This window comes from Diorhabda carinulata, chromosome X, assembly GCF_026250575.1.
Source record: "Diorhabda carinulata isolate Delta chromosome X, icDioCari1.1, whole genome shotgun sequence".
Classification (NCBI taxonomy): domain Eukaryota; kingdom Metazoa; phylum Arthropoda; class Insecta; order Coleoptera; family Chrysomelidae; genus Diorhabda; species Diorhabda carinulata.
Window position 1 is genome coordinate 30,235,814 of NC_079472.1, and position 16,057 is coordinate 30,251,870.

The 16,057-nt window shown below is 28.3% G+C and overlaps 2 protein-coding genes across 19 annotated transcripts in view; both read right to left on the reverse strand.

Annotated features, from left to right (window-relative positions):
* Positions 1 to 1,030: 1,030 nt before the first annotated feature.
* On the reverse strand, positions 1,031 to 1,852 carry LOC130900908 (leucine repeat adapter protein 25-like). Its single transcript, XM_057811851.1, has one exon. It carries the CDS (start codon positions 1,757 to 1,759, stop codon positions 1,259 to 1,261), a length of 501 nt encoding a protein of 166 aa, XP_057667834.1. The 5' UTR covers positions 1,760 to 1,852; the 3' UTR covers positions 1,031 to 1,258.
* A 513-nt stretch (positions 1,853 to 2,365) lies between these two features.
* The window catches only part of LOC130900910 (modifier of mdg4-like), a 70,962-nt gene continuing 57,270 nt past the window's right edge, over positions 2,366 to 16,057 (reverse strand). The window contains exons 5-6 of one of the 18 annotated variants that reach the window (XM_057811907.1): positions 10,242 to 10,404; positions 9,394 to 9,538 (exon numbers count right to left, since the gene is read on the reverse strand). In XM_057811907.1, the coding sequence (XP_057667890.1) occupies positions 9,511 to 9,538; positions 10,242 to 10,404 (191 nt within the window). In that variant the 3' untranslated portion in view covers positions 9,394 to 9,510. Of the gene's footprint in view, positions 3,918 to 4,007; positions 4,336 to 4,527; positions 5,257 to 5,698; positions 6,056 to 6,210; positions 6,628 to 7,038; positions 7,425 to 8,792; positions 9,539 to 10,129; positions 10,405 to 10,488; positions 10,862 to 12,140; positions 12,443 to 12,506; positions 15,966 to 16,057 lie in introns of those variants that run through there. The other 17 variants (XM_057811878.1, XM_057811904.1, XM_057811870.1 and 14 more) reach the window with 17 other exon arrangements.

Consider the following 16,057-nt stretch of genomic DNA (forward strand, 5'->3'; position numbering starts at 1 on the left):
GCTTATAATTTCAAATTTTTTATATGTATATTATTTGTCTTTACTATACGATTTTGAAGTAAATTTGCTTTAATTTGGATGAAATAAAGTTTTTATTATTTGTGTTTATAGCAAAAATTGTATTTAACTAAGCCATCTATTCAATTTTTGTGTAACAAAATACCTAACCTAACATTTTCACATCATCATTTCCAGTTCAATTCATTGATTAAATTAGTCAATTTTTCCCAGAAAATTCAAAAAAAAAGCGTAGTTGGTCAGTCACATATCTTAATTTTACTATAAAACAATTATTTAAGCTTATAATTCCAGTTTTTTATATAATTTTGGATTTACACAAGATTTTAAGGTGAATTCGTTATAATTTGGATGCAGTGAAGTTTTTAATTGTTATATTGTTGTCTTAATATCAGAAATTAAGTATAAAAAGCCGCATTTTCAATTTTCGTGGTAGTAAATGGTACATATATAAATATGTACCTTAAATTTTAAAATCGTCATTTCCAGATTAATTAATTACTAAAGCTCCTAAAATTTTTTCAGAAAACATCAAAATTGTATACAAAAATCAAATTTAATCAGTCATCTCTTCACATTATTCTATAAACAATATCTGAATCATTTTTACGACCCTGCAAAACTCCAAAAATATTCGTATTTCCGAATACTTTTTGTAGTATAATCCTCTATCTAAAGTTTTTATGTAAATATATTTTCATAATTAATTATAATACTTTCGTCAATATTTATAAAAACTAGAATAAAACACTTATTTGGGCATTTAATTCCAGTTTTTTTATACGTTTTTGTTGTACGAATGTTATTTTGGTTTTACCACACGATTTTACTTAATTTAGTTTAAATTTGGCAGCAATAAATTATTTGTCTTTATAACATAAATTGAGTTTTATCAATCCACCAACTCAAGTTTTATAGTAAAATTCACTAAATTTTCATAGTTTTTTAGTCCAATTCTCTATCTAATAATCTTTTCTTCTTTTAAATCCAATATTTTTCAGGAAAATTAAAATTAAACAGTTGTTTGAGCTTTATTCAAGTAAATAAAAATATAATAAAGTATCAAAATAACAATTACACATAATAAAATAAAACTGACATACAAAATATATGAATAATCTCATCAAATACCTTTTTCCGCTTCATATTCCTCAAAATACCCCAATAAAATAGCTGTCACTATATAATTATCACTTAATCTTACACACCATTTAACAGGAATGGAAACAATAATCACTAATTAACCTAAACTCGAAGTATTCGACGAATTACTTGTTCTCCTTCCTGGAGGAACGGCTGCCGTGGATCTGAAGCTCAAAGAAGTAGCAGACATATAAAACTCCTCGCCGTCCATATCTTCTCCCGATGATGGAGTTGGCGAAGGCGATGGTGGAGACAACACTCTATCCTCTTGTTCTTGTAGTATCTGTCTATAGTCTTGAATCGATTCGTTTAAAGACCATAATTGAGATAGAACTGAAAGATCTAATTGTCTCAGATTGTACATTTCTTGTTTTAAAACGGCTAATTTCGTATCGAGATTCGAAGATCGTCGAGAGCTTCCGCCGATTGGTATTAAATGTACGTTTGATTCTGGATACAACATTTGATTAGAGGAATGTGATACAGTTGAGCGGATAGACGAGGTTCGAATTGGAGTTGGAGGAAGGTGTGAAGGATATTCTGAGAGTTTGAAACCGCTGAGACTTTTAGGTAAAGGAGGTAGTCCGGGGAGAGACATTATTTTTAAAACACAATAAAATTTTGGAGTCGTTAGAAAATATTCACTGTTATTTACATTGTTTTGTATTGAAGCTATTGAATAAAAATACAATTCTTTTTTAACCTATGACAGACCGGTACAAATTGTTATTCAACCAAGGTAGATTAGTAAGTGACGTTTTGTTTTCTATTATATTGTATATTCTTTTATGCAACAACTATAAAACAAAATATTATTATATAAAAAGTACAAAAATTCATATTATTGTGCTCTAAAACGTATTTTTCAAACTGTCCCCAACCATTTAATGCATTAATTATTAGTGAAGTATATGCAACCACCCTTAAAATCAACTAGTTCTGTGATTTTCAATGCTTATAGTAATAATCTGATTATAATTCTGCGAATTATTGTTAATAATAATTAAACACGTTTTAATAATTTCATTTCATTAATTTCATACTTTCACAGTCCTTTGAAATCTAAAGTCGAAACAAGGTCATTGACAGAGTGTTTAGAAACATCTTACAAATTGACGTCAGTAATGCAACCGTCACTATACCATAGATAAAGTATTAAATATGAGAAAATGTTTTACCGTAACTTACGTCAAAAAAGATGTATTGGTGGTGGCGTAAGCTTAAGAAAACGTATTTTCCTTAAATTTATACAAATGATCTAATTTTTAGAAAATTTATTGTTAGATTATATTAATTTGACATATATTAATTTTATTTGGTACAGCGTTGATCAAATTAAAAGTTTCTTTAAAATCTTTACGAAATTTTCGTAAAGTTGTGTGTTTCGTCGGTATCCGGTGGATGGTTGTGTATTTCATTATAACGAAATATAGATGTCCCTTCTGCATTAGTAACACATCTTGCTTTACATTTCGTGTGGTAATAATCCGCACACATCCAAAATATTCTATTATTATGTATTTGATTTACGTAATATCTGTATTTTTTAAATATCATACACTTCCTACCTCGTCTCGTCGTGGAAAATAACACCTTCAAATACGATTTATCTAAAATTCAAATTACCGTAAGTACTTTTCAAACGCACCTGGTAAAATTCCACTTCTGACAGCGTTGCATTATTCAGATTCAATTTAGTTAAACTGTTTTAACAATTTTATTTATTATTAAAATTTGCTAACAATAAATTTTTCAAAGATGATTTTATTAGGAAAACTGAAGATTTTTGAAAATCTTAGTTCTTATTATGTCAAGTCTATTTAATTTTGGTTCCATCGGGAAGCGACTAGAACAGTTAAAAATTCGGTTGTTTCCATCTCTAGAGATTTTGACAGTATTATTTACATAAATAAATCAATATCCGGAATTGAAATTTCAATAACCGTCATTTAATTTATCTACAATCGTATAAATTTCTTGACTAATCAGTTGCATATTGACGATTGGTTCTAAACTTTTATGACTGTGATTTCCGGAAATTCTGATCGTTTGATTGACGTAAGTGGTACAACGTGCTTTACAGGTTCCCGTGTCGTACATGCAACATTTCCAATAGGTGGATCTTTGCGAACTTCTATGTTTGAGATATTTGAAGTCGTTCAGTAATAAAACCGGCATTTGTTTCTTACCCACAGCGTATGTAACTAAAACTATAATGAAATTTAATAATACATCGAATAAATTCAAACTAAATACAAATTTATTTATATTAGATTCAAAGAAAGTATGCAACCAACAATACATTGTCAGTTTTAACGGTATATTAATCACTAATATTCACATCTCGTGATTTGAAATTTAAGAACAGTGTTGCCATTGAAAAGGGTAATTTTTACATTTCGATTACTGATGATTATATTATTATTCATCATTTTTTTCAATACAAATTATAATTATTACAATTTTTAATTAATAATTATAAGGTAGTTTTCCTGTTTTTTCCATTCTTACTATTTTGACTATTTTTGGAATGAGTTGTTTGGTGTCGCCATCTTTGTTTTTAAATACAGGATGATTATGATCGTACATAACAGTTACGATATTTTTGGACGTAGATAAACTAGATCTACACTTAGTTTTGTAATAATACAAACAACGCCATTTTGTATGATCTTTAGCTTGTGATAAAAGACAATAATGATTATCGTCAAGTACCAATTTTGGATATTTACGACCACTGCTTATATATATGGTACCTAAAAATACTTTTATTAATAATAAAACAGTATAAAGAAATTATGTTAATTTATGATTATATTACAATAAATAATTAAAACTTCATTATAAATAAATAATTGAAGTATTTATTTATTAAATTACAAAATTAGTCTAGTATATTACGAGATTTCTCTCCGTACGTTGAATGTTTAATCAAAGTAATCATTTGACAGATGAGATGTTCTATGTGAGGCATCTTAGGAGGTGGGTGATTGTGTTCGTTTATGATCATAACCGTATCGCAGAATGTATTTAAAAATGCTCTGCATCTAGTTTTATTCACAGAACTACATCGCCATCTACTTTTCTTTTCGCCTCGACGTTGTAATCCGAAACTATAATTTTCAACGAAAACTTTAGGATTTTTGTTTCCTTTTACGTGGTATATACAAATTTCTGAAAGTAGGTAAAATCAATAACTGTGGCATCGATGTCAGCACCACACAGATTTTTCCTTATAACAATAAAAAGAGATAGAAAAGTATATACTATACGTGATAAAATGAGATCGAGTATTCCGTTTCACCTTTACAGCTGGACGTAGTTTGTTTATATACGAGGTGTGAAATAAATATATAGTATTATAATATAAAATTTTATTTTGTCATTCTTCTAATAACGTTCACAGTTTGTGGTATTAATGTTTCGTTTCTAGTTTGAGAAGGGGGAGGATGATTGTGGGCGTAAGTTAATCTCACAGTTTTTCCATACGATTCTAGTACTGCCCTACATTTCGATTTGTTACAATACGAACACCTCCATCTGCTGTGGTTGTCAGTTTGTTTTTTCATAACGTAATGATAGGAATCCACGATTAGTTTAGGATATTTTCTACCGTGGGAAAAGAATATTATTTCTAGAAAAAATATTTATTATTGGAAAGAAAAAATATTTAAATCATAACGAATAGGGATATAAACTTTCTTCTTCTTTTTTATAACTAAGCAAAACAGTTATACGCTGCATACTTATATAGAACAAGTTATAAGGGAAAGAAGATGACATTTCATAATACAGGGTGGTCGTGGACAATAGTTTTTTTATGTAAAATATTTATCCATTCATTTTGATGTCGTATAACATTTGCCAGTTGCGGGATTAGTTCTTCGATTGGTACTGCTGGTGGGGGTTCGTGGTTATGTTGATACATTGTTTTAACATTTTTTCCAAAACTATACAGGATGGCTTTACATTTAGTTTTATTGCAATAAGAACATCTCCATCTACTTCTTTGATTACTTTGTTTCTGCATTATATAATGATACATATCAACGACTATTTTCGGATATTTTCTACCTTGGCAAATATAAATTGTCTCTGAAACAATAATATCCATATTAGAGATTAAATAAGAAACACTTTTCGTACCTATCCGGTATAGAATCATAATAAAAACACATTAGTTTAGCGTTTTCGACTTTTAAACTCCATTTACCTGGGTCACAAATGTCAGAAATCAGCACTTCCGGTTTTAATATCATTTTATTTACTTCCGGTTTGTAATGTTTTATTAATTTACTGCCATTTCGTTTACCATTTACTACCGATACGTATACGTCATATATCAAAATTCCACTCGGAAGTCAATCAAATAATATTAAAACCGGAAATATTATCTGGTAGTTCGATAAGTGGATATCGAAAATGCTAAATTAATGTGTTTTATTACGATCTTAAATCGGGGAGGTGTGAAAGTATAGACGATTTACCATACACCGTATAAATACATAAATCTCTCATCACGTCAACGAAAAATAAATTTTCTTCAACAAAAATATATAATTTATTGCGTAAAAAAACAATTTAACAACTCATTTTCAAACAAATATATCGATTTACTTTGTATCCTCCCCTCGTATATATCATTTGATACTTCGTATTACGTTTACCACGCTGGGAATTAATTTCTCCTTGATATCCGAAGGGGGGGCGTGATTATGCGTGTTTATCACCTCCAATGTTCTACCAAATGTCAATAAACTAGCTTTGCAATTGGTTTTGTTTACGTGTCTACAGCGCCATCTAGTACTTTTCGGATTACGACTATGAACGGTGAAAAGATAGTCTCCAAATACTATTTTGGGATACTTCAAGCCTTGGGTGAAGTAGATTACATCTAAAATTGGGTTTTGTTGAACTGTTTTTCTTTACTTTGATATAATTTTTATTATCAATATGTGTGTGTGTGTTTATATGTATATATATATATATATATATATATATATATATGTTTTATTCACAAATTTAAGATCGTAACTGATCATCTACTTGCTCCATGCGCAGAACCAAATATATATAAATCCACTAATCAAGCAACACATAAACAAAAACACATGTCAACAAAAACAGAATGTATAATATTCGTATACATTGAAATAAATTACGTAACTGATACAATCGAATGTATAAACTATTATTTTTATATTTATTTTCAAGTTTGACGTATAATTTGTACTTTTTGTGGTATTAATTTCGTCTCGTCGATATTAGTTATGACAGATTCGTGATTGTGAGAATGTATGACTTTAACGGTTTTTCCGTACGTATATATTATAGATTTACAACGACTTCTTCTGTAATTTCCGCACGTCCATCTCGTTTTGTTTTTATTTTGTAATTGTATGTTATATTCGTTAAAATCTACAATTATTTTCGGATGTTTATATCCTCTACTGATGTATATTATTTCTAAAACAAAACAAACCGTTACGAAATTATGTTTTATTTTAATCACGCCAGATTACGTCATGCATTACCTACTATATATAAAAGAACTTTCGCCGGGTAACTAGGCAACTTAACCGTCAATTTTTTATTATTATAACTTTGAATATCTGGATTTTTTGTTTATATTCACACCAAGCACAATTAATTATTATAACTAATTGAATAATAGAAAAAAAAAATAAAACGAATCGTATTAATAATAGTTTTATTAAACTATTATTAGTATGTTCGTTTAAATCAAATTAAATTTCGCGGGTATTTCCAGCTGTTTTACACGTATTGTTTTACTTAGTGGGATGTGGTTGACGCATTTTTACCATACGTTGTAGAAAATATATGTTATAAAGATTTATTAAATAAAAACTCATTTTCTTTTAATGATTTTATGGTTTGGTTGATGGAATAAATATTATTTAAAAGAGTATTTCGTGTGTCATAACATTACTAATATTATGATAAATATTTTTATTCTAGTTTGAATGGCCAAGTGAATTGAATGGGTTCGTCTGGCCTAATTATGGTAACATTCTGTGAGATGAGTTGCATTCCTTTCGTGTCCTTGACAGTTGCTTGATGATTGTGATAGTTTATGATTTTAACGGTTTTTCCGTATGTGTATATCGTGCCGTTGCATCTGCTTTTTTTGTAATTTGAACAAGTCCATCTTGTTTTGTCTTTTTTCTTCATTTGCATTTTATATTCGTATGAATCTACGATTATTTTGGGGTGTTTGTAGCCTTTTCCAATGTAGATTATACCTGAAATTTAATGTTAGGTTATTTATATTGGAAATGTGATTTTTCCAAATGGAAAATCATGACAGTTTGTAAATTATTTTACTGTGAAGCTGAAGAAGTACGTGGTTGGGCGGGTATACAAAAAAGTATAATCAGTATTGATGTGAAAAATGGATATTTTTTTGGAATGTTAATTCAGAAATTCTAAACAAAAAAATTAGAAAAAAATATTTATTTTATCAATACGACAAAAATTTCAGAATTTCCGATATTTTCCGTTTTTTTTTTGTTTTTTGTTGTAGTTTTTAACATTTTCTTCGAATATTTTCGGGTTATTTTTTCGAATTTTTTCAATTTTTTTATTAATCGTCAATTTTTTATAATTTTTTGATTTATTATAGTTTTTTGTTTCAATTTTTCATATTTAATTCATATTATGATATTTTGTATTTTCCGCATTTTTCCGAATATTTTTGAAAAATTTCTTCAAATACACATTTTTCCGAATTTTTCGTTTTTTTTTCGTATTTCAATTATTTGTTAACAATTTTCTTAAAATTTGTTTTTCCGATTTATTTCGATTTCTTCTATTTTCCTTATTTTTGATTTTTTAATGAAATTTTTATATTTATTTTGAATTAGAAATGCTTCTTCTTATTTTCTTATTTTTTTTTTCAAATTTCTGTCAAATTGCTTAAATTTTGGTTTTTACATTTTTTTCTTTGAACCCTTTTAATTTTTCAATTTTGGAAATATCTTTGTTTTTTTCAAAATTTTTTCCAATTTTCGGAGTTTTTAGATTTCTATCGGATTTTTTTTAGTAATTCTCACGATTTTTTATATTTATTTTTATTTATGAGAATTTTTTCCATAAACTTTTCTGATTTTCCAGAATCTCCATGGATTTTTTCGGATCTCCTAATTTTTTCCACATTTTTGTCGAATTTTTTGTCTATTTTTTTCCAATTTTTTTATATTTAGTTTGAATTGTAAATACTTTTTCTTGATAATCTCGGTCACTTTTGTATTTTTTTTATTTATATTGTGAATTATAGAATTTTTTTCGTAATTTCCAGATTTTCCTGAAATTTCATTGAAATTTTTTATATTTTATCGTTTTTTCCCCAATTTTTCCGAGTTTATTTCGAATTTTTCTCAATTTCCAGCAATTTTTAATTTTTTTCCATTTTTTATAATAAATACTCCCAATTTTTTCCACTTTTATAATACGTTAGAATTTTATTTCGAATTTTACAGGTTAATTCAAATTTTCAAATGTTTCAATCTGCATTGGAATTTTAGTAAAAAAATGTTTTCATCTGCCGCACGTACTTTCTGAATTAACTATGTCATACTTTAAATGAAAATAATGTATAAACAATAATTTTTCATAAACAATTTTATTATTCAAATAAATAGTCAACCTCAACTAGGTATCTGTACATTATATGCAACTGAAGGTGGTATATTCCCCTTCGACGCCTTCACCACGTAAACGTACTGTGACTGCAAATGGGGTTTTGGAAATTCATCTGGAGAGTGATTATGATCGTTATAAATATAAACCGTATTACGTCCATCGTTCGTAGTATAAAGAAAAGCTAAACATCTATTACTTCTATGTTTTTTACACCTCCATCTGGATCTATTTAACTGCCTCAAAGCTATGTGGTAACCGTGCCCGTTTAGTATCAATTTCGGGTGTTTTTGAGCTTTCGTTAAATATATTATAGCTGAAATTGAAATAGGTTATTTTTAAATTGGAAATCCCATCTCTATATTTACAGTAACAACAGGTTATAACTTAAATTAAAATATACCGTGTTACAGGTAACGATTTAATAATTGAAGACGGTTACATTTTCAAATTCTATTAATAAATTTACGTTTCAATATGAATTTTTGCGATACCATATTTTCGCAATTTATAATTGAAGGTCTATGGTTGTGGTTACTATGTAGATAGACGATATTTCCAGTGGTGTATAGAATCGCTCTACACTTTAGTTTAGTATGCAATCTACAACGCCATCTAGTTTTATTCGGTTCAAAGTAATGAATCTGATATTCGTAATTATCCATTATTAATCTTGGGTGTTTTAATGCTTTACCAAAGTAAACGGTAACCTGTTTCCCTGTAAATAAACAAAAATTAGCAAAATTTGATTACATGTATGTAGTTACAAAATATTACAAACATTAAGTAAATAATTCAATCCATTATTATTTCGGAAATGACGTTACAGATCACAGAGTAAGTAAAAACATATCAAAGTAATAGTTAATCATTTTGATTTTTAATTATTAATTAGTTATAAATATTTGACGTTGTTTGTTTAAATTCGGTCTCCTTTTAATTTTACTATAAACTATGGTTACTTTTTGAGACAATAAATTTGTAATATCTATTTCTTCCCGTGAATGATTGTGTTCGTTGAAAATATACACAGTGTTGCCGGTTGTATGAAGAAAGTTAGTACATTTAAGACTGGTATGTCGTCTACAATGCCATCGAGTTTTAAGCGAATCCTTCCAGTGCATTGTGTAACAATAATTGTTAAGCAAAAGTTTGGGATATTTTTGACCTTTAGTAAAATAAACTGTTCCTAAAAATTAATCTTATCTATAAAATTAAAAGGTACAATGATAATTGATGAAATATCGAATATGAATACGTAACGAGCGAAAATGCGGTGTTGTCGGAGTTATTATTTGTATGATAATGATAATACAAGGAATTTTTAATATTTATTTTTATATACGATTTGTACATTTTGCGGTATGAGATTTTCATATTGGACTGTATCTGCAGAATGATTGTGATTACCATGAACGTACACTGTTTTTCCCTTTGTATATAAAACAGCCGAACACTTGTTCCCTCTACCATGTTTCTTACAACGCCATCTAGTTTTATCTATATCCTGTATATGCATATGATACTCGTGATCATTCAGAATGATTTTCGGGTATTTTTGAGCCTTCCCAAAGTAAATGGTACCTAAAAACATTATTTTCCTTGACAACAATCACACTGAGGACGTATATGCAGATCGAAACAGCCACGATATAGGGAAGAAAATAATTTAACTAAATAGTTTTTATTTAAGTTAATAATTACATTCTAGAAATTTTATTCATATTTCTCATCGATTCTCCATGTACATCAAATCATCTCAATATTGATTTTGTCGTTAATCTATTTTTGATCGCCCTATGTATAACGGTGACGTTTTGAGAACTTAAATTCGCCATATTCATCGTTTCGCAAGAATGATTGTGTTCGTTGTGAATATAAACAGTGTTGCCGGTTGTATATAAGAACGTGATGCATCTTAGAGTATTATGTCGTCTACAACGCCATCTTGTTTTATTTCGATCTTTCCAATGCATGGTATAACAATAGTTGTTCAGAATAAGCATAGGATGTTTCTGTCCTTTTATAAAGTATACGGTACCTAAAAATTATTTTATTATAAATAATAATACTTTTTTGAGATTAAATACTATTTATAAATAAACTTTGAGTATAACGAGGTTTTATAAACTTTAGGTACAAGCCGACAACGTTGCGATTTACTTGTCTAGCCACACAGCTGATAATAAAAAAGGAGAAGCAAAAAAGTTTGACTTTAGAAGGACACTTTTTTTCTTACTGAAGTTTCTTCGTATTTTTTTATGAAAGTATTTGAAAATAATAAATGGTCAATATTTAACAGAATAATTAATTTTGAAAACTATTAGAAACCGTACATTAGTAGGATTAAGAGTGAAAGTTGGATTCTCACACAGTCCAGTCACTAACGATAAAAATAAATTGTTGTAATTTTTTCGAACAGATTTGTATGAAAATTAATTTTTAAGCTATCTAAACCATTAAAAAATCATTTTCAATACAATTTGAACATCTAAAAGACTTGTAATTTTTATTTTTTTGTCCTTTAATACAGAAACTAAGATTGCTTACTGATAATTATCTCGTTCCAATACTAATGGAAAACATATGTTTGTTTGAAAAATGATTCGAGCCAAAATAATTAGGATATTGAGCTGAAATTTAAGAGAAGTCTTTTTAAAGATCATGACGTTAATTGGGGTCACGTTATTGGTAATACGAGACCTCAAACTTTTTCGATTATTAATGAAAAACATATGCTTGTTTGAAAAATCACTCAAGTTAAAATAATTTGGATATTGAGCTGAAATTTTAGAGAAGTATTTTTAAAGATTAGATGCATATTGAAAAAAATCATGATGTTAATTGGGGTCACGATATTAGGCATACGAGGTTTCAACAACATTCATTTTCAAAATAAATCAATTTTTAAACAAAAGATTTTTATCCCACCATTTTGTAAGCTCTTTAAAAAAGCTTTTACAAATTTTTTAAAAAAATTTTTCCATCTATAGACTCAATTATAGATATGCATAGAACATTTTTACTTGAAAATGACTCGTTCTTCGATTTCTTACATTAGTTTTTTCTTATTCATTTCCAATCCCGAAACGGGATGAAAAATACACATCAGCACAATATAACTTTTTAACCTAAAGTATTTACTACTACCAGGACAAATTTCATGATATCGGATATTATGCGAATTTATTCTTAACCATTAGTGACTGGACTATAAAATCGATACGAAGTCGGTTACTAAGGTCAACGACCGGATTCTTTGGAAGCGTAGCACTGATTGGAAATGTGAGGTTAAGTATAATCAAATATAAAACAGAAAGTTTAGAAGTTTATTTTATCACATTTTGAATACAAATTGTCGTTTTCTGTTATTGTTGCCTTATTATATTGATATTAATTTGTCTTTTATTCGTATAATCCAATGGTTCTCGTTCGTGACTGTGTATATTTTGATGTACGACAACTTTTCTACCGCTTGTCATTAAACTAGCTTTGCATTTGAATTTCGAATAATGTTTGCATCTCCATCTAGTTTTTTGAGATTCTTTATAATGAAGTAGATATTCGAAACCGTCTAATATTATCGTTGGATTTTTACGAGATTGTCCGAAATATATTGTACCTGAAAATTGTTTAATCAATTTTTTTTAAATAACAACTTCATTAGGTTGAAATAAAACACAACATAAAAAATATTGTCAGTAATTATTATCCAATATTACAATTTTAACTGTTTGTGGCATAATTAAAGAACTTTGTTTAACTTTATGTGGCTCGTGATTATGGCGGTTTTTTATTTCCACTTGATATCCTGAAGTATATAGTGTGGCGCTGCATTTGCTTGAAGTTTGATTTTTACATCGCCATCTTGTTCGTGTAGCTTCTTTAATATGGAAATTATACTCGTAATTATTGAGAATTAAACGGGGGTGTTTTCTTCCTGGACAGAAATACACGATACCTAAAAATTAATCATCAATACAAAATTATCGTTTTTAGGAAAACTCTGTATATAAATTAAGGTAATAGAAACGAAAGGAAGAACAAAATCATTTGATAAAAAAAATTTAATAAACGAATCTTTATACAAAAAAAAATAATTTTTATTCATTAAACAAATTTACATAAGTTGAGACACCCTGTATTAATTTACTTCTTATTAATAGTAATGAAATTACTAAAAGGTATTTACGTTGGTAACTGTGACGTTTGTAATAACAATTGCTGCCAAAATTTAAACATTAAAATATATCAAACTAAATTCTATATAGTTAAAAAATGAAAAACAAAACGTGGCAACATCGTACAATATCATGGGAAACGATTATTGTCTTAGAATCTTCACAAATTTCGGTACGCCGATTTTATTTAAACTATCGATTTTATTTTTAGGATGATTGTGTAATCGTTTCATAATGACCGTATTGCCGTAACTAAATATTGTAGCGGTACATTTTGTTTTAGATCCGTTCGTACATCTCCATCGAGTTTTAGTTTCTTCTTTTTTATGTACGTTGTATTCGAAACCATCGACTATTATTCTCGGATACTTTCTACCCGGTAAAACGAAGATCAAATCTACAAAAATCGATTATCAAACATGCTCTGAATCATAGAAATAAATGATATTTATAAAAATAGGGATATAGATATTTTATTCGAGTATTAATGGTTCTGTATGTTTCTAATAATCGATACAAATTGTTTTAATTGATTGTTTAGATCTTTTCCTGACATCGATGGCGCGTGGTTGTGTTCGTGATTGATTCGAACTACTCTTCCGTATGTCAGTAACGTAGATTTACATTTCGTTTTGAAGTAACAGCTGCATCGCCATCTTGTTCTATCTTCGTGTTTTAGGTATACGGAGTATTCGTTATCGTCTACCACTAATTTGGGGTGTTTTGTTCCTGGGATTATATAAACTATGCCTAAAAACAATTTTCAACTGAAATTCTAAAAAAATTATTTACTATATCATTTAAAATGAATATTATCATTTCAAGAATATAAAATATAGAGATTACAGTGTTGCCAAATCTAAATTACAGAAAATTCGTGAAAAAGTACTGCGGTATTGCCGACCTGTATCTCTGAATAAATCTGATCTATTTTCACCTAAATAAGAAACATTGATATTTTTATAAAACTATTTCGGTGTTGCCAAATTAGGATTTTGAAATACTGAATAATTGCTTTAATGAAACATATAAAGATAGCAGTTTCGTCATATTTCCGTAAACCAATTAAAAAGTACTGCAATGCTGCCAAACTATCTTTTTCCCTAAACTGGGTAATTTCGTTCGATTTCTACACATGTGTCGAGTTTGTAGTGTTGCCAAATTTAAAGTTTCGCTAAAAATTGAAAAACTGACAAATGCAATGTTGCCAAACTAAATTCTAACAAAAACTGAATATTTGGAAAATTGTTTCAGAAAAACAGTGTTTACCAACCAAATTTAAATTTCCCCAAAGTCATGACAATATAATGATATCATTAATAAACAAAAGTTTTGTGGTGTTGCCGAATTGGGCTTCCTGAATTTGGTTGAATCATTAAAGTTAATTTTTTCAGTATAGACTAAATCCGGAGTTGCCAAACGTATTTTTCCAAAACCTGGGGTAACTTCGTATATACTGTAGGCGAATAGAGAAAATTATAGCGATGTTGCCAATCGTGCAATCCACTAAAAATATTGGAACTCCATTTTATAATTACTTAAAAATAAACTTTTCATTTGTAGCATGTAGGGCGTACCGCTAAAAATTTGTTAAAGATGGGCCTCCATATCTAGTCCGACCCTGTTTGATTCAATTTCTTTTCATGACACAATATCAGTAACATTGTCTTAAATACAAATTCATATTATTTGGCAAAAAAATAAATAGAAAATGAAAATTTTGAGTATATTTTGGTTACAATTCAGACTAGATTTAGTGTTAAATATATATTACTGATGAATCATTGTTAATTATAAATAATAATATGTAGTTGTTTATGTCATCCTAACCAACACGCAAATATTTAAAGCTATTTATTTTATATTTTCGTTTTTGATCTAATAATTTCGACAGTTTGTATAAATTTATTATTCATTTTAGTTCCTTTCAATAACAGTATATGATTATGTTGATTATTAACTTTGCCGATTTTACCGTACGTCACCAAAGTTGATTTACATTTTGTTTTGTAATAGGCGGCACAGCGCCATCTAGTTTTATCTCTGTTCTTTACGTACACCAAAAAGTATTTTCGGATTTCTTAATCCCGGCACCACGTAGATTACACCTATAGGAAGAAATAACGATATAAAAGAAGAATGACACTACTACTATCCATATTTACGTTTATATTTAGTCTGAATTGAGTGTTTTAACATGAAACACAGAGAACTATTGTATTTGTCACGGATTGAAACTAAAAATAAAAAAACTAAGACACAGATGGCGTTATTGACTTTATAATGCTTTTTATAAAATATTAATTAAAAACTAATTTGAGTAATTCATAAAACACGATTATTTTTAACAAAATGGAGGTAATAGTTCAACACCATTTCGAGTATTTTTTACTAGAAAGTTGAAATAGTTATTTTCCTAACAAGTGCGGAAAGTGATACTTTCCCGCACGCGACTGCAGTTGTTTTAACCCACTTTCCCGCACTAGTGCGGGAAAGTGACACTTTCAAAACTAAAATGCGTGCGGGAAAGTGGGTTAAAACGCACGGTCGTAGAAAAAATAAATTTTTGCTGCCATCTACTGTAATCGTAAATATTAGCTAACATAAAACTGTCAAATTTTCGTTAACAGACACGTAATTTGAATAAAACAATTTAAATATATGTATGATGACATATAATTTATATATTTTCTGGTATTTAATATAAATTTTGTTTATTTTTACAATATACGAAATTAACGAATTGTTTGACGGCATTTTTTAACGAAGGAAAAGTGGGTTGATGATTATGAGCTGATTTTATCCAAACGTTTTTACCGAACGTGATAATTCTTGACGTGCATGATATTTTTCTGTATTGAGAACACCTCCAGATAGTTCTTCCTTCCATTTTTCGATTGATGACGTAATGATCATTATTAACTATTATTTTAGGATTCTTTTTTCCGGGTATTACATATATAACTGAAAAAAAATATTTTGAAAATGAAATTAAACCGTCATTAGTTATTACCTATGATACAGAGGGCAGTGATTACGCACTGATTTTTTGATGC

Excerpts from the sequence above, each read along its gene's own strand:
- LOC130900908 (XM_057811851.1), bottom strand. The coding sequence starts at position 1,759 with ATGTCTCTCCCCGGACTACCTCCTTTACCTAAAAGTCTCAGCGGTTTC.